At 45.4% G+C, this 18,855-nt stretch overlaps 1 protein-coding gene across 1 annotated transcript; it reads right to left on the bottom strand.

Annotated features, from left to right (window-relative positions):
• Positions 1-7,492: 7,492 nt before the first annotated feature.
• On the bottom strand, positions 7,493-14,264 carry fance (FA complementation group E). Its single transcript, XM_046337720.1, has 10 exons — positions 13,821-14,264; positions 13,042-13,663; positions 12,899-12,943; positions 12,741-12,797; positions 12,509-12,652; positions 11,045-11,168; positions 9,243-9,318; positions 9,053-9,119; positions 8,141-8,266; positions 7,493-7,930 (listed from the first exon to the last, which is right to left on the bottom strand). The coding sequence occupies exons 1-10, from the start codon at positions 14,027-14,029 to the stop codon at positions 7,826-7,828; spliced, it is 1,575 nt and encodes a 524-aa protein (XP_046193676.1). The 5' UTR covers positions 14,030-14,264; the 3' UTR covers positions 7,493-7,825.
• Positions 14,265-18,855: the final 4,591 nt, after the last annotated feature.

The following is an 18,855-nucleotide window of genomic DNA, read 5'->3' as shown; positions in this document are numbered from 1 at the left end:
TCTTACTGTAGAAGTTACGTGTCTGGCACACATATTTGCACAACAAGGTTCACGTAGTTTCCAAATGAAGTTACATCATTTTTAATATAATTATTTCTTTATTTATATTTGTTTTCATTCTTTATCTATTACATTGGGAGTAATAAGGCTGTAACATTCCTAATATAATTATGTATTTATTTAATTGAATGTCTACATTATCTTTGTTTTCTCTATTATCCTTCAGCAGTATAGGCACAACGGTCAACAAATCCTTAATATAATTGTATTATATTATTTTTAACATCATTTAGAAAATAGAACTAGAAAATGCTAGAAAGTGTCTGTTTCTCTGTAAACTGTAGTACAATAACATGAAATAAGCTGCACATGAACCTGTTAAACTTTTAATTTATATTAACCTAAGATGCATTTGATTCTAATTGGTTTGTTTGAGGCATAATTGTGTTGAAGGTTTTCACTGCGTTGCGGTTTAGTTGTGGTACTAACCAGTTTGTCTACGTTTTGATATCGTTTCTATATTTATAATTAAAAGGCTTGTTATGACTGATCGTTAAGTGGCGTTTCTTTTTTGAGAGATTCATTTGCAGGTTTGTGTTTCTAGTCAATATAAAATTAACTTCATAAGAATATTATTAACATATTTTAAAAGGTCAGGCATGCACCATGTGACAGTTTGCAATAGGAGATAACGACAGCATGTTACTTCTGCCACTACATGCAAGGGACCAGAACCAGGAAGTGCTGTGCCGGTCTGTCTCCTTCAGGGAGTGTTTGTGTTGAAGCTTAAAACCCAGAAAGGATCTTTGTTCAGGACTGAACCTGAAACAAGGTGATCAGTAGGACCACAGCAGAGCACCAACAGAAACACGCTGAGGACAACCCAGTGGCAGTGCCATAGCCAGTGGGCCAGGGGGCGCTCTTTGCACGCAGGGCCACAACTAAAGAGAGAAGCTGGTTGTCTATGTCATGGCAGTAACTATGGAAGCATATGTCTGCACATACATTTTGATAGCAACATGCTTCCATAGTAGTGACATCAGAGGAGAGTCCTAGTATAGCCGCAGATAGAACAATGAGCCAGATATTTCACCAGATGTATAAAAGTGAAGCGTCTGGTTTGCATTGCCACTCACTACCAAATATGGTGATGATAAAAGCCCAGTAGCCGGCAGTGGAGCGAGGTGGATTTTGGCCAACATTATGCTAATTTTGTCAACAATAAAACATTTGATCTCCATACAGTTTTCTGTTTCCAAAACTATAATCTGTAACAAACAGAGTGGACTGCATTTTGTAGACTTTACACTTTGCCAAAGTTTCTAAAAATTGCAGTGTTTAGAAGAAGTCAATGGCGAATTGACTTACTGTTCTTTTATTGTTACTCTTTAATTATAAGTTATTTTCTATTTTCTTCTTTGAAGTCTTTTCCTTCAGTTAATTTTTGCTAAATAATTTCTTAAAACTAGTTTTTTCTTAAAACTGCATCGTTGGTTAAGGGCTTGCATTTCACTGTAATGTTGTATTCGGCGCATGTGACAAATACAATGAAATGCTAGAACACGTAAATAGGATCTCACTAGCTCGTGCTTGGCTCTGCCCACCTCCTTGCTCATTCTGCCCACTATAATTAATTTGCTACCATTGGAAATGACAGGCTCTGGTCTATCTTGGGTTAATTATAAGATCTTTGGTACAGCTATCACATTACGTTCCAGTCGTGTATTGATTGGTGTGCGCGTCACCTTTGTCCTTGCCTTTATGTCTGTGCCTTATTAGAGAATCCAAAGGTGATCTTCTACAGACACACGTCATGTTAGAATACAACAACAAGGCCCTTGTTGTGTCACTGTCATGTTATTATTGTACCACTGATCATGGTTGATAAAGATTTTATATGGTACATGATGCTGTTTTTCTTGGTGACTACTTCGTTTGGCTTGTGAGTGGAAGTGGGTGCTGTACAAACTGGAGAGGGTCTGGCTCTGGGGGTGACTGGAGAGGGTCTGGCTCTGGGGGTGACTGGAGAGGGTCTGGCTCTGGGGGTGACTGGAGAGGGTCTGGCTCTGGGGGTGACTGGAGAGGGTCTGGCTCTGGGGTGACTGGAGAGGGTCTGGCTCTGGGGTGACTGGAGAGGGTCTGGCTCTGGGGGTGACTGGAGAGGGGTCTGGCTCTGGGGGTGACTGGAGAGGGTCTGGCTCTGGGGGTGACTGGAGAGGATCTGGCTCTGGGGGTGACTGGAGAGGGGTCTGGCCCTGGGGTGACTGGAGAGGGTCTGGCACTGGGGGTGACTGGAGAGGGTCTGGCTCTGGGGGTGACTGGAGAGGGTCTGGCTCTGGGGGTGACTGGAGAGGGTCTGGCTCTGGGGGTGACTGGAGAGGGTCTGGCTCTGGGGGTGACTGGAGAGGGTCTGGCTCTGGGGGTGACTGGAGAGGGTCTGGCTCTGGGGGTGACTGGAGAGGGTCTGGCTCTGGGGGTGACTGGAGAGGGTCTGGCTCTGGGGGTGACTGGAGAGGGTCTGGCTCTGGGGGTGACTGGAGAGGGTCTGGCTCTGGGGGTGACTGGAGAGGGTCTGGCTCTGGGGGTGACTGGAGAGGGTCTGGCTCTGGGGGTGACTGGAGAGGGTCTGGCTCTGGGGGTGACTGGAGAGGGTCTGGCTCTGGGGGTGACTGGAGAGGGTCTGGCTCTGGGGGTGACTGGAGAGGGTCTGGCTCTGGGGGTGACTGGAGAGGGTCTGGCTCTGGGGTGACTGGAGAGGGTCTGGCTCTGGGGGTGACTGGAGAGGGTCTGGCTCTGGGGGTGACTGGAGAGGGTCTGGCTCTGGGGGTGACTGGAGAGGGTCTGGCTCTGGGGTGACTGGAGAGGGTCTGGCTCTGGGGGTGACTGGAGAGGGTCTGGCTCTGGGGGTCACTGGAGAGGGTCTGGCTCTGGGGTGACTGGAGAGGGTCTGGCTCTGGGGGTGACTGGAGAGGGTCTGGGTCTGGGGGTGACTAGAGAGGGTCTGGCTCTGGGGGTGACTGGAGAGGGTCTGGCTCTGGGGTGACTGGAGAGGGTCTGGCTCTGGGGGTGACTGGAGAGGGTCTGGCTCTGGGGGTGACTGGAGAGGGTCTGGCTCTGGGGGTCACTGGAGAGGGTCTGGCTCTGGGGGTCACTAGAGAGGGGGGTCTGGCTCTGGGGGTGACTAGAGAGGGGTCTGGCTCTGGGGGTGACTAGAGAGGGTCTGGCTCTGGGGGTGACTGGAGAGGGTCTGGCTCTGGGAGTGACTGGAGAGGGTCTGGCTCTGGGGGTGACTGGAGAGGGTCTGGCTTTGGGGGTGACTGGAGAGGGTCTGGCTCTGGGGGTCACTGGAGAGGGTCTGGCTCTGGGGGTCACTAGAGAGGGGTCTGGCTCTGGGGGTGACTAGAGAGGGGTCTGGCTCTGGGGGTGACTAGAGAGGGGTCTGGCTCTGGGGGTGACTGGAGAGGGTCTGGCTCTGGGAGTGACTGGAGAGGGTCTGGCTCTGGGGGTGACTGGAGAGGATCTGGCTCTGGGGGTGACTGGAGAGGGGTCTGGCCCTGGGGTGACTGGAGAGGGTCTGGCACTGGGGGTGACTGGAGTTGGTCTGGCTCTGGGGGTGACTGGAGAGGGTCTGGCTCTGGGGGTGACTGGAGAGGGTCTGGCTCTGGGGGTGACTGGAGAGGGTCTGGCTCTGGAGACTGGAGGACAGCAGCAGGGATCTCTGGTTTGCTATCATCTGGAGATTCAGGTGGTCTGAGGGGGGGTACTGTACATATACAGTATCAAGTCTTGTATTTGATACTGTCTAGGATGCTGTATATCAAATTAAATGAAATTGTTTTAGTCAATTGCACCGAATACAACCTGTAGAAGGATACTGTATATGTACTGTATATTCCCACTGAAACATTTGTTTTTGGAGATGGTCTGTGGACTTTTCCATGTGAATATTAAAGTCACCAAAAATGAAAATATTATCTGCCATGACTACAAAGTCCGATGGGAATTCAGGGAACTCAGTGAGGAACACTGTATATGGCCCAGTAGGCCTGTAAACAGTAGCTATAAAAAGTGATTGAGTAGGCTGCATAGATTTCATGACTTGAAGCTGAAAAAAGTTTTGTCAATTGTAAATTTGCTATCGTAAATGTTAGCAACACCTCCGCCTTTGCGGAGAGGGGGGGGGGGTCACTAGTGTAACCAGGAGGTGAGGCCTCATTAAACACAGTGAGACATAAGGGATCTTACATTGCTGAGGTTTTATTGGCCTTCTGTCTCTGTATCTGGCTACGAGAGTTACATCAATCAAACAACCACTGTGCCTATCACATACTGAGCCATGTTAATTAAGAACAAATTCCTATTTACAATGACGGCCTACTGAGGTAGACCTGATAAGTAACCTCACCTAAGACCTCGACCTGAGATCTACAGAGGGTCTAGGCTTTAGCTCAGCGTGCTAACAGTCTTGTAGCGTGCGGGAGATCCAGGTTCGCTGTAGTTCCTGCAGAAACCTTTCCCAGTGAGATTCTTGGTCTCATCCAGCTCAGTGTCGTCTCTCTCATGACACCTCTTCAGGTTGTCAACGTGGCTCACCATCAGCTCCATCGCTCGACTCACATGAGCCTTCTACCACACAGAGCCTCCTGCCACACAGAGCCTCCCGCCACACAGAGCCATAATCAAAGTCTTGAGGTAGACTAACTGTATAGTACTGTCTGAGAGAGACTACCTGAAGTTCAGCTCCCAGCACCTCTGCTGTTTTGGAGATGATCTCTGTTTCCTCTGATCTTCTCCCTCCAGACACACCTCCATCAGGAGGATCTTACTGCGCTCACTGCCAGACATCAGAGCACTGTCCAGGAGGATCTTACTGCGCTCACTGTCCAGACACACCTCCATCAGGAGGATCTTGCTGCGCTCACTGTCCAGACACACCTCCATCAGGAGGATCTTACTGCGCTCACTGTCCAGACACACCTCCATCAGGAGGATCTTGCTGTGCTCACTGTCCAGACACAGAGCCTTCAGAGCCTGACAACAGAGAGACAGGTCAAAACTCTGCTACAAACCCCCTCATAAACAATACACACCTCATACAGTGTAGGCCTAGGCTAGTTCATATTCACATGATTTTGTGTCATTACAATAAAAAATATCAAGTGTGGTAGTACTGCAATGGCAAATATTGCCCATTATTGTATTTCTGTGATTTAGAGAGTGTGCCTTCAGAAAGTATTCAGACCCCATGACTATTTCTACATTTTGTTACATAACAGCCTTATTCTAATTTTTTTATTTCTTTTTTATCCTCATCAATCTACACACAATATCCCATAATGACAAAGCAAAAACAGGTTTTTAGATAAGTTTGCAAATGTATAAAAATACAACAACAACAAAAATCCTTATTTACATTAGTATTCAGACCCTTTGCTATGAAGCTAGAAATTGAGATCCGCTGCATCCTGTTTCTATTTATCATCTTTGAGATGTTTCTACAACTTGATTGGAGTTCACCTGTGGTAAATTCAATTGATTGGACATGATTTGGAAAGGCACACACCTATCTATATAAGGTCCCCCAGTTGACAGTGCAGGTCAGAGCAAAAAGCAAGCCATGAGGTCGAAGGAATTGAAGCATTGAAGATCCCCAAAAAAACAGTGGCTGCCATCATTCTTAAATGGAACCCGTTTGGAACCACTAAGACTTCCTAGGGCTGGCCGCCCAGCCAAACTGAGCAATAGGGGAATAGGGCCATGTTCAGGGAGGTGACCAACAACTCGATGATCACTCTGACAGAGCTCTAAAGTTCCTCTGTGGAGATGTGAGAACCTTCCAGAAGGACAACCATCTCTGCAGCACTCCACCAATCAGGCCTTTATGGTAGAGTGGCCAGATGGAAGCCACTCCTCAGTAAAAGGCACACAACAGCACGCTTAGAGTTTGCCAAAAGGCACCTAAAGACTGCCAGACCATGAGGAATGAGATTTTCTGGTCTGGTCTGGTGAAACCAAGATTGAACTCTTCGGTCTGAATGCCAAGCGTCACATTTGGAGAAAACCTCGCACCATCCCTACGGTGAAGCATGGTGGTGGCAGTATCATGCTGTGGGGATGTTTTTCAGCAGCAGGGACTGGACGACTAGTCAGGATCGAGAGAAAGATGAACGGAGCAAAGTACAGAGAGATCCTTTATGAAAACCTCCTCCAGAGTGCTCAGGACCTCCAACAGGACAACGACCCTAAGCACATATTACAGACAACGCAGGAGTGGCTTTTGGACAAGTCTCTGAATGTTCTTGAGTGGCCCAGCCAGAGCAGGAACTTGAATCTGATCTAACATCTCTGAAGAGACCTGAAATAGCTGTGCAGCGACACTCCCCATCCAACCATCCAACCTGACAGAGCTTGAGAGGATCTGCAGAGAAGAATGGGAGAAACTCCCCAAATACAGGTGTGCCAAGCTTGTAGCATCATACCCAAGAAGACTTGAGGCTGTAATCACTGCAAACGGTGCTTCAACAAAGTACTGAGTAAAGGGGTCTGAATACTTATCTAAATGTGATATTTCTGTTTTTCATTTTTAATAAACATGCAAGAAAATCTAAACCTATTTTTGCTTTGTCATTATGTGGAATTGTGTAGATTGGGGGGGGGGGGGGGGGGACTATTTAATGTACTTCCTGGGCTTAGCCAGAGAGCCCTGCTGGACCTCCCTAACAGCCTCATATAACCGTGTCCCTGGAGACCTTACTGTGAATTTTTAAAAAGGACAAAAAACAAATTACGACATACAGCTGTAGTACAGGGCAGGAAGGGATTTATTTACCACCCTTTTTGTAAAAATAAATCATTTAAAACCCCACTTATTATGAAGTTAAGTTTATTTAGAGCAAGCTCCAATTAGATTGTTGAACATACAGTATGTTGACACTTGACTCTTGAACAATTGTTGCTGTAACAGTAATAAATCAGAAGTAAATCCTGAACTGCTTCATGTGTTCAATTAGATAAGATAGAATTGAAGTAAATCAAGGAGTTAAAGAAGAATATATAATTCTATAGTTAGAAGTGTCTCCACAAGTCCTTGGGTAAATTTGACCTTCAAAAATCACATGTCCAGGATGTTAGATACAAAGGTTCTCTATGTAAATACATCCAATGGGCAAGTGTTGAAGTTCTGATTTACAGAAATATAATTCCGTAATAATTGTCCAAAAAATAAATTAGAAATGATTTATAAACATTTTTTTTTACTGACCTCATATTGTCGGTTTCTCCTCCTTCACGCTGCGCTGGAAAGGAAGTCCACCCGAAAATTGCGCCAAAAAGAAACTGGACACGGAGTTCAGCCATATTGGTGGGTGCAAATATTGCGATATTTTTTCCATCATGCCACTAAAGAAAATGTGATCGGGACTTAAAGTGAATGCTGTGGTACCACATGTATGCCTCTCTTACAGCAAAATACTGGTTCAAAGACACTTTCCAAAAGGTAACCAATATTTTTGTGCATGTTGGCTTTTATTTCAACTTGTGAGTCTAAATGCTGATTGGTTAAATACTGATTGGTTAAAACTGCATTCCAGACATTTGCAACATTGTTTATACATACAGGCTTACAGGTATGCTATGCAAGTTCTTGCAGAATTCCAGAATTTTTACATTAGATCAATATGAAACAACAAACGTCTGACTTGTAATTTGTTTTAAACACAGCTGACAACATTTTAGTAAAAATGACTTTAAAATTCCCTACCATTTACTGTACTCAGTCATTATAATGAATTTAATAGTTTAACAGTATTGTGATTCAGACAGTATTTCATGAATGTTTGATTCTCTTCAGGGCAGCTTGAAGAGACTTCTTCAAGAATGTCTCATTGGAGGACAAGCAGCAGGACAGTGTGTGTTTGTGAGCCACAGTTACCTGGACAAATACAACCAGACAATAGCAGTGTATCAGTAAACAGACGTTAAGTGACAGTTATACCTTTAGACTGGACTTAAGGTGTTTTCATAGCCAACGTGCCTCCATTTCCTCTTTAGGATCTAGGTCAGGTTACTGTACAGCTCTTTAGGACAACTGCTGATTTAAAAAGGGCTTTATAAATATGTTTGATTGATTGAAATAACCTACATGCGTGTTATACTTGGTCAGCACAGTGAGCATCATCTTGGCATACTTCATGGACTTGGTGAAGTGAGGTGCCTGGGAGCTTAGCTGGTCAGTGAAGAGTGTGAACAGCTCTTCACTCAGCTCCAGCTGAAAAGTGATACAAACAGATTCAAATCAATGAGAGACTAGGGATTTTATGAATACTCTGTTTTCACATACCATGCGATCAAATCAATTGGTTTGGATAGCTATGGTAGATTAGAGAACTATACTGAACAAAAATATAAATGCCACATTTATATTGGTCCCATGTTTCATGAGCTGAAATAAAACATCCCAGAAATGTTCCATACACACAAAAAGCTTATTTCTCTCCAATTTTATGCACAAATTTGTTTACATCCCTGTTAGTCAGCATTTCTCCTTTGCCAAGATAATCCATCCACCTGACAGGTGTCATATCAAGAAGCTGATTAATCAGCATGATCATTACCACAGGTGCACCTTGTGCTTGAGACAATAAAAAGCTTCTAAAATATCACACAACATGCAATTGGCATGCTGACTGCAGGATTGTCCACCAGAGCTGTTGTCTGGCAACACGTCCAATCAGCCTCACAACCGCAACACGTTTAACCACACCAGCCCAGGACCTCCACATCCGGCTTCTTAAACTGCGGGATCGTCTGAGACAAGCCACCCGGGCAGCTGATGAAACTGAGGAGAATTTCTGTCTATAATGAAGCCCTTTTGTGGGGATTTTTTTTTTTTTTTTAATTGACTGATTTCCTACATGAACATTAAGTCAGTAAAATTGTTGACATTGCTGCATGTTTTGTTTATATTTTTGTTCAGTATAGTTTGGTCTGGTTTGGTAGGTATGGTACATTAGAGGACTAGTTTGTATTTGAGTGGAGTAGATTTATGGTTCACCTTCTTGTCCAGCAGGGCATGAATGACAGACAGCAGTCCTTCACACCAAATCCCTTTGATTGTCATTCTGGACAAAATAAGATCTTATGAGACTTTATAAGATGACGTATTAAAATGCATGTAATCAATACAGCCAGAACACTTCACTAGTTGTTAGATCCATTACACCCAATAGGTTGGTTTGTCTTACTGAAACACCAGCAGTCTGAAGTGGGGATCCAGGCAGTCTTCTATCAATCTGTTGAGCAGCTCAGCCTGTGCACTACCTGATGATACATTCCAGATTTAGATTTACAGTGCCTTTGGAAAGTATTCAGACCCCGTGACTTTTCCACATTTTGTTACGTTACAGCCTTATTCTAAAATGGATTAAATAAAACATTTCCTCTGCAATCTACACACAACACCCCATAATGACAAAGGTTTTTAGAAATGTTTGCAAATGTACTAAAAATAACCGAATAGCTTATTTACATAAGTATTCAGACCATTTGCTATGAGACCATTTCCATTGATTATCCTTGAGATGTTTCTAAAACTTGATTGAAGTCCACCTGTGGTAAATTCAATTGATTGGACATGATTTGGAAAGGCATATACCTGTCTATATAAGGTCCCACAGTTGACAGCGCATGTCAGAGCAACAACCAAGTCATGAGGTCGAAGGAATGGTCCGTAGAGATCTGAGACAGGATTGTGTTGAGGCACAGATCTGGGGAAGGGTACCAAAAAATGTCTGCAGCATTGAAGATCCCCAAGAACACAGTGGCCTCCATCATTCTTAAAGGGAAGACGTTTGGAACCACCAAGACTCTTCCTAGAGCTGGCCGCCCGGCCAAACTGAGCAATTGGGGGAAAGGGCCTTGGTCAGGGAGGTGACCAAGATCCCAATGGTTACTCTGACAGCGCTCCAGAGTTCCTCCGTGGAGATGGGAGAACCTTCCAGAAGGACAAACATCTCTGCAGCACTCCACCAATTAGGAATTTATGGTAGAGTGGCCAGACAAAAGACACTCATCAGTAAAAAGGCACATGACAGCCCACTTAAATTTTACCAAAAGGCACCTAAAGGACTTTCAAATCATGAGAAACAAGATTGTCTGGTCTGATGAAACCAAGATTGAACTATTTGGCCTGAATGCCAAGAGTCACGTCTGGAGGAAACCTGGCACCATCTCTACGGTGAAGCATGGTTATGGCAGCATCATGCTGTGATGTTTTTCAAGTCAGATTCAAGGGAAAGAATAACAGAAAGATCCTTGATGAAAACCTGCTCCAGAGTGCTCAGGACCTCAGACTGGGGCGAGGGTTCACATTCCAACAGGACAACGACCTTAAGCACACAGCCAAGATAACGCAGGAGTGGCTTTGGGACAAGTCTCTGAATGTTCTTGAGTGGCCCAGCCAGAGCCCAGACTTGAACCCGATTGAACATCTCTGGAGAGACCTGAAAATAGCTGTGCAGCAACGCTCCCCATCCAACCTGACAGAGCTTGAGAGGATCTGCAGAGATGAATGAAGAAACTCCCCAAATACAGGTGTGTGTGAAGCTTGTAGCATCATACCCAAGAAGACTCAAAGCTGTAATCGCTGCCATTGCTGCCAAAGGTGCTTCAACAAAATACTGAGTAAAGGGTCGAAACACTTAATAAATGTGATCAATTTTTTAACATTTTGCAAAATTAGCAAGCATTTATAAAAACCTGTTTCTGCTTTGTCATTATGGGGTATTGTGTGTAGATTGAGGGGGGGGGACAATGCAATACATTTTAGAATAAGGCTGTAACGTTACAAAATGTGGAAAGTCAAGGGCTCTGAATATTTTCCAAAGGAACCGTACATGGAAAATGAAGAGATTATATATAAATAGTAAGATTAATTGATGATTAGTGGCTAAATATAACATCACAGGTGGTGAATACTATATTGACTGACAGTTAATACTCTTCTATTTTGGAGTCCACTATTGATCAATGTGTATTTCCCACTCACCTGTCTGCCCTTCCTCCAGGACTGGTCCAATCAGAGCGTGGCAGGTTGGCCTGGGGTAGCGACTGCATAGTGATGTCACAGCCGTGACTAGACAGCGTGAGGCAGGTTCGGAAAGGGACAGGACCTGCCAGAGGTCAACAGTACGGGAGAAGAAGTCAGAGATATAGGTAGCCTGACAAGCTATTGTCTTATTCACATTATAAGGCCGACTTGAACAGTACTGGCTCAGATTTTTATTTTCACATTGTCCTTTCCAGCAAAGAAACTATGATGGATTGGTAACCAGTGCAGCTTGGTAACCAGGCCAGCCCAGTGCAGCTTGGTAACCAGGCCAGCCCAGTGCAGCTTGGTAACCAGGCCTGCCCAGTGCAGCTTGGTAACCAGGCCAGCCCAGTGCAGCTTGGTAACCAGGCCAGCCCAGTGCAGCTTGGTAACCAGGCCAAGCCCAGTGCAGCTTGGTAACCAGGCCAGCCCAGTGCAGCTTGGTAACCAGGCCAGCCCAGTGCAGCTTGGTAACCAGGCCAGCCCAGTGCAGCTTGGTAACCAGGCCAGCCCAGTGCAGCTTGGTAACCAGGCCAGCCCAGTGCAGCTTGGTAACCAGGCCAGCCCAGTGCAGCTTGGTAACCAGGCCAGCCCAGTGCAGCTTGGTAACCAGGCCAGCCCAGTGCAGCTTGGTAACCAGGCCAGCCCAGTGCAGCTTGGTAACCAGGCCAGCCCAGTGCAGCTTGGTAACCAGGCCAGCCCAGTGCAAGCTTGGTAACCAGGCCAGCCCAGTGCAGCTTGGTAACCAGGCCAGCCCAGTGCAGCTTGGTAACCAGGCCAGCCCAGTGCAGCTTGGTAACCAGGCCAGCCCAGTGCAGCTTGGTAACCAGGCCAGCCCAGTGCAGCTTGGTAACCAGGCCAGCCCAGTGCAGCTTGGTAACCAGGCCAGCCCAGTGCAGCTTGGTAACCAGGCCAGCCCAGTGCAGCTTGGTAACCAGGCCAGCCCAGTACAGCTTGGTAACCAGGCCAGCCCAGTGCAGCTTGGTAACCAGGCCAGCCCAGTGCAGCTTGGTAACCAGGCCAGCCCAGTGCAGCTTGGTAACCAGGCCAGCCCAGTGCAGCTTGGTAACCAGGCCAGCCCAGTGCAGCTTGGTAACCAGGCCAGCCCAGTACAGCTTGGTAACCAGGCCAGCCCAGTGCAGCTTGGTAACCAGGCCAGCCCAGTGCAGCTTGGTAACCAGGCCAGCCCAGTGCAGCTTGGTAACCAGGCCAGCCCAGTGCAGCTTGGTAACCAGGCCAGCCCAGTGCAGCTTGTTAACCAGGCCAGCCCAGTGCAGCTTGGTAACCAGGCCAGCCCAGTACAGCTTGGTAACCAGGCCAGCCCAGTGCAGCTTGGTAACCAGGCCAGCCCAGTGCAGCTTGTTTTGGCTAAGTGTTGGTCAGTGGTGTGAAAAGGGTACATATGAATGAAATGTGAGGTACCTTTCCCAGCAGGAGACTCTTGATGAGTGTGGCTGCTGTGCTGTGACTGAGATCAGGAGAGAGTTCTAGCAGGCAGCTACAGAGCTGAGGTAGGGTCTGTTCTGGCATCTCAGACAAACTCAGCATCCTACATAAGATCTCTACCTACAGAGAGAATGGTTGTTATTGGAAGTAGTGCTCATGAACGACCTGATTTTGCTAACGTTTTAGTGTCAATTTAAAAAAGTCCAACCTGGGAGGGGTCACAGTCGTTCAGCACCTTGAAGATATCCACTGAGTTCTGGTCCCACTAAACAAAGAGGACACAGGGGATTGAGGCACTTTCATGTGAGTCAGTGCATCTCAGACATGATCTCAGACATGATCACTTCATTAAAATACATATCTTACCTCCATCTCACTTTCCAACATTTCCTTGATTTGAGGGATAGAAGCCTGAACCAAGAACACACAAGTTACTTTCAGTTCTTCGGTGGTTTCAACAGAATACTGATGTGACTGAATAGTTAAGTCATGTCCTTTATTCATCTCACCTTTACATTCTCAGGCAGGGCATCACTTGGACTCCCTGCTGCTGGCTGCGGTTCCACAGCTGGTTCTGGGATGACACCAACCACCCGGTCCGTCTCCATCTCATCCTTCAAACCCTCCGTTCCCACCACATACTCCATACTACTACAACTCCTCTCAGTGTCCACAGGAGAGACACTTATCCTCATCCTCTTACGCTGCTGTCCGACGTCGTCCTCAGGTTCTGAGTCCAGATCCACACAGCTGCTCTTCCTCTTCGGAACCACATCTAGCCCACCCTGTGAGGATGAGGACAGTTGTGGCTCTATTGGTCCACCTAAACACAAGGCCCATCCTGTTGCTTTATCATCACCACCACCACTATCCCTCAGACGCTCCCATAGTCCTCTTAGTCTTTCTCTGCACTGGGGGGTGATTAGAGGCTCCTTCCCCCCAGGGGCTCCCAGGTCTCTCCGGAGCTGTACGACTAGGGCAGACACCCAGGGGTTTGGGGCATGCTCCCCCTGGCTGAGGCAGTCTAGCAGGTGAAGGACACTGGTCCGGGGATGCAAAGGGTGGGTGAGATGGAGGAAGGACACGAGGCTCCGTTGGAAGGCAACTGGAAATAGGCACACGAGTGGTTTGCTAAGGAAAAGAGCAGTGGGTTATCGAAGAGAAACGTATATTATGTATTTTTTTAACATTTAAAATGCACATCACTAGTCTGGTCAGTCGAGAGAAGTCAAACAACGAGGTCAAAAAGCCTAGCTGTGGAATAAACGAGTTTGGACTATTTTCTCACGTTGTCAGGGTCTGAGCATCACTGTTCAGGCATATTTCCTGCTGGCAAAGAGTCTCGAGACAGGTGTGTAGGCAGCGGTCCGGGTCTGACCGTCGCTGCCGCTGGAACACCCACAGACCTCGACGGGCACCAGTAGCTCCCGAGAGTAAAGAACGGAGCAGCAACCGGGAGCGTCCATCAAACCGGAGCAACAAAGTATTTGTGTCCATGGTCGTCTTATGGATAACAAGAAACGGCCTAAAATAAGCGTAATATGTTGTTTTTTGCCTCCAACTAACCAGTGATACAAAATGTCATGCTTTGTTTACGTTTTCACCACCCTCTTCCTGACGTGAACTTGTAACATGAGGGTCTGGCGCCGCCTACTGAGCTGGAGTGGTAAGATCGATAACTGCTGGTCCCTGGTGACGTGGCTAACAGAATGGTTTTTCACTTTTTTTGAGGCTATACTGAAAATGTGTGTTTGAGTCATCCATACCAAGCAGTCTTTATCACAACCACTGTGTGCAGTTTTGGCTTCAGTATAAAAAGGTTCAACAAAGACAAGTCAGTCCTCAAATTTTACTTGAAGCCAACTAAGACATACAGGGGTCGCAATATTTAGGCAAATAAGGTGTTTCTGTTATTTTTTTATTTATAAATTTGCTAACATTTCTAAAAACCTGTTTTCGCTTTGTCATTATGGGGTATTGTGCGTAGATTGATGAGGGAAAACAAATGTAATACATTTTAGAAAAAGACTAAAGTAACAAAATGTGAAAAGGGGAAGGGGTCTGAATTTACGAATGCACAGTACCACTTGTGCATATGTGGGAATTCACTAACATTAGACATCGCCAATGCCTGCAGCAGGACAAAAAATAAGCAGCAAACTGTGAAACAACATTTGATTCCCTTTTCTGTGTGTACATTGAAAACATAATAGAATAAATCAAATCTAACATTAGGTCTTCAATCATCATGTCAACACCGCAACAAGAGTTTCCCTGTCAACAGTAAAGGTAAGCATGAAGCCTAAACTGGGCTCCCGAGTGGCGCAGCAGTCTAAGGTGCTGCATCACAACCGGCAGTGATTGGGAGTCGCATAGGGCGGTGCGAACCATTGGCCCAGCATCGTCCGGGTTAGGGGCGGGTTTGGCCGGGGTAGGCCATCATTGTAAAGTAAGAATTTGTTCTTAACCAAATTTATTTATATAGCGTATATATTTATATACGTCAGCTGATATCTCAAAGTGCTGGACAGAAACCCAGCCTAAAACCCCAAAACTCCCTAGAAAGGCCAAAACCTAGGAAGAAACCTAGAGAGGAACCAGGCTATGTGGGGTGGCCAGTCTTCTTCTGGCTGTGCCGCATGGTCCAATAATAATAAGACAGAACAGTTGAAACTGGAGCAGCAGCACGTCCAGGTGGACTGGGGACAGCAAGGAGTCATCATGTCAGGTAGTCCTGAGGCATGGTCCTAGGGCTCAGGTCCTCTGAGAGAGAGAGAGAAAGAGAGAATTAGAGAGATCACACTTAAATTCACACAGGACACCGAATAGGACAGGAGAAGTACTCCAGATATAACAAAATGACCCTAGCCCCCGACACATAAACTACTGCAGCATAAATACTAGAGGCTGAGACTTGCCTGGAGGCACAGACTTGCCTAGTTCAATATCGGTAAAAAAAATATATATATATATATATATATATTTTTTTTAAATAAGCATCTCAAATATGTCAGACAAGTGAAAAATATCAGGGAAAGGTATTGCCAGGAGGCATGGCTAGATTATAATGGCACTATAGGAGTCTAGCCATATCTCAGGGCAAGGCAAAGTATACTTTCAATCTAGACTTACATAAAATATATACACTACACATCACAGCATTATTCAAATCTCACTAACTTACTAAATGGTGCAAATGACAATATTGGCACAACAGGACCACCCAATGGAACAACAGATGGCAAACCAATGGGTCGGAGCCCATCACATCAATTAGCCAACTAATTCATTAACCCATCAACTTGCATGGAACCAAAACCCATCAACAGCAAGAGAACAGCCAATCACTGGTCTCAGAGGATGACTCCAAGCAACAATCCACACAGCCCTGGGATCCAATCAAAAGTAAAGGCCCTAGTCAACCCATTGCAGTCCAAACCCATGGGGCACGGTGGCGGTGCTTAGAATAGGTCATACTTGTCATATTCACCCAGGTACAGCGGGAACACCATTGTCATCATCCAGCAAGTCATCCAGAAGAGGCAGAACAATGATACAGTCAAGAAGCTGTTTGAGTCATCCAGACTCATGGCATGGTGCTGTTGGGTGAGAAAAAAAGATTTTTACCATTTAGAAATGCATTCAGTGGTCACAACAATATCACAAATATCTGTTTCAGTTTACATTTATCTATGTTGAACTGTGTGTGTGTGTGGCATTAATACGATCATTGAAATACCACAAGATGATCGTGGCGGCGATGGGGTCTGTAGCCTTGAGGCAGGTCATACCAACAGTGACACTCCATCTTGAAGGGACAGCATCCATGACACATGAAGAAACTACATCTTATTTTCTGGAGTTGAAACAGAGCATATGTTTACCACAATCAAACGAGGATGCCAGAACCCCGGAAATCCATAGTGACATCTAGTTGAGAGAATGGTAAAAGCTGACCTGCATCTTTAAAGTTACGGATAAGGGTTTCCTTTGGTTTCCCTTCCACCCAGTACTTGTTGGGGATGTAAAACGCTGACTTGACTCTGCACTTTTGGCAACCCCTTGGGAAGAGAGATAAAGTTGTTGGTTACTTCGACAAGTCAAAGAAATGTTCTAAAAAAGATAGGACACTGCCGACAGTAGATGATCAAAAACTAAAACAAGCCACAACAAACTAACATTTCTCCCCATTCTCTTACTTTGTAACTTCTTCCTGGAAGTTTGTTTTTTTTCTCCAGGTGACACTGTAGCTCTGGCAGGATGCCGAAGCGCCTATCCCCAGCGCTGGTCTTCTCGTACACCGTCTTCATGCAGATGCCACAGGTCACATCTTTACTCAGGTTGAAGTTTGTCCTGGTCTGTCTGGAGGGCAAGGGGAGAAAGAGGAGGCACCACACTCTGCTGTCGCCCCATCGCTGCCTCCTGGGAGGAAGGCTCCTGCTGGGAACAAATGTAACAGGTTTCAAGTGCTGCTTAGCAGTATTGCTTCCGCACTCAACATCCTAAATGGTAGTTGATATTGCGACCTCCGCTTCGCCGACACGCGACCACCCTGTTTGACAACATACTAAGCAGTTGCGCCTTCAAAAAGGATCCAATTCGGCTGCGCTAGTAGAGAAATGTCAAGCTTTTGGGAAAGCTTACAGGACAATCTTTGACTCTGTTACACAAAGAACATAACAAAAGCCAAAAAGGCTCAATAAATATGTTCGTGTACCATTAGAGAATACTATTGATGATATTTTAGTTTCTTAACACATTTGTAAACATTTCTCAAAACCTGTTTTTGCTTTGTCATTAAGGGGTATTGTGTGTAGATTGATGAGGAAAAAATACTATTTAATACATTTTAGAATAAGTCTGTCGTAACAAAATGTGGAAATGTAAAGTGGTCTGAATGCTTTCCCGAATGCACTTTATGTACAGTTGAAGTCAGAAGTTTACATACACCTTAGCCAAATACTTTTAAACTCAGTTTTTCACAATTCCTGACATTTAATCCAAATAAAAATTCCCTGTTTTAGGTCAGTTAGGATCACCACTTTATTTTTAAGAATGTGAAATGTCAGAATAATTGTAGAGAGAATGATTGATTTATTTCATCACATTTCCAGTGGGTCAGAAGTTTACATACACTCAATTAGTATTCGGTAGCATTGCCTTTAAATTGTTTAACTTGGGTCAAACATTTTGGGTAGCGTTCCACAAGCTTCCCACAATAAGTTGGGTGAATTTTGGCCCATTCCTCCTGACAGAGCTGGTGTAACAGAGTCAGGTTTGTAGGCCTCCTTGCTCGCATGCACTTTTTCAGTTCTGCCCACAATTTTTCTATAAGATTGAGATCAGGGCTTTGTGATGGCCACTCCAATACCTTGACATTGTTCTTAAGCCATTTTGCCACAACTTTGGAAGTATGCTTGGGGTCATTGTCCATTTGGAAGACCCATTTGCAACCAAGCTTTAACTTCCTGACTGATGTCTTGAGATGTTTCTTCAATGTATCCACATAATTGTCCTGCCTCATGATGCCATCTATTTTGTGAAATGCACCAGTCCCTCCTGCAGCAAAGCACCCCCACAACATGATGCTGCCACCCCCGTGCTTCACGTTTGGGATGGTGTTCTTTGGCTTGCAAGCTTCCCCCTTTTTCCTCCAAACATAGGGATGGCCAAACAGTTCTCTTTTTGTTTCATCAGACCAGAGGACATTTCTCCAAAAAGTACAATCTTTGTACACAGCACCCAGACTACAGTTGCAAACCGTAGTCTGGCTTTTTTATGGCAGTTTTGGAGCAGTGGCTTCTTCCTTGCTGAGCGGCCTTTCAGGTTATGATGATATAGGACTCGTTTTACTGTGAATATAGATACTTTTGTATCTGTTTCCTCCAGCATCTTCACAAGGTCCTTTGCTGTTGTTCTGAGATTGATTTGCACTTTCCACACCAAAGTTCTTCCAAAGTTCCTTCATCTCTAGGAGACAGAACGCGTCTCCTTCTTGGTCAGAGACATATATTTAAAGAGTTGGGCCAATGAAGTTTCTGCATTATGATGCATTTACATAGCCCCCTCCCTAATTTCCCTATTTTTGGTACTGAATGTTATCAGATCTTCAACCAAAACCTAATATTAGATAAAGGGATCCTGAGTTTACAAATAATGTATGTCGTGTAAACAGGGAATGTCTAGAATTCTAAAAGTTGGCGTAACTAAATATATGGGTCTGGGTGTGGTGTGACCGAGGTTCAAACCTTTTTTTTAACCGATCATTGAACTTAACACTTTAGCTAGTTAAAGCTAGGGGTGAAAGACTATGATTTTTGGAG

This window comes from Oncorhynchus gorbuscha, linkage group LG03 (assembly GCF_021184085.1).
Source record: "Oncorhynchus gorbuscha isolate QuinsamMale2020 ecotype Even-year linkage group LG03, OgorEven_v1.0, whole genome shotgun sequence".
In the NCBI taxonomy this organism is placed as follows: domain Eukaryota; kingdom Metazoa; phylum Chordata; class Actinopteri; order Salmoniformes; family Salmonidae; genus Oncorhynchus; species Oncorhynchus gorbuscha.
This window is presented reverse-complemented; position numbering and strand designations above follow the sequence as displayed.

Excerpts from the sequence above, each read along its gene's own strand:
- fance (XM_046337720.1), bottom strand. The coding sequence starts at position 14,029 with ATGGACACAAATACTTTGTTGCTCCGGTTTGATGGACGCTCCCGGTTG. Across the intron at positions 9,120-9,242 it reads TTCAGACTGCTGGTGTTTCA|AATGACAATCAAAGGGATTT; the intron begins GTAAGACAAACC and ends TATTTTGTCCAG. Across the intron at positions 8,267-9,052 it reads ATGCCCTGCTGGACAAGAAG|CTGGAGCTGAGTGAAGAGCT; the intron begins GTGAACCATAAA and ends ATCACTTTTCAG.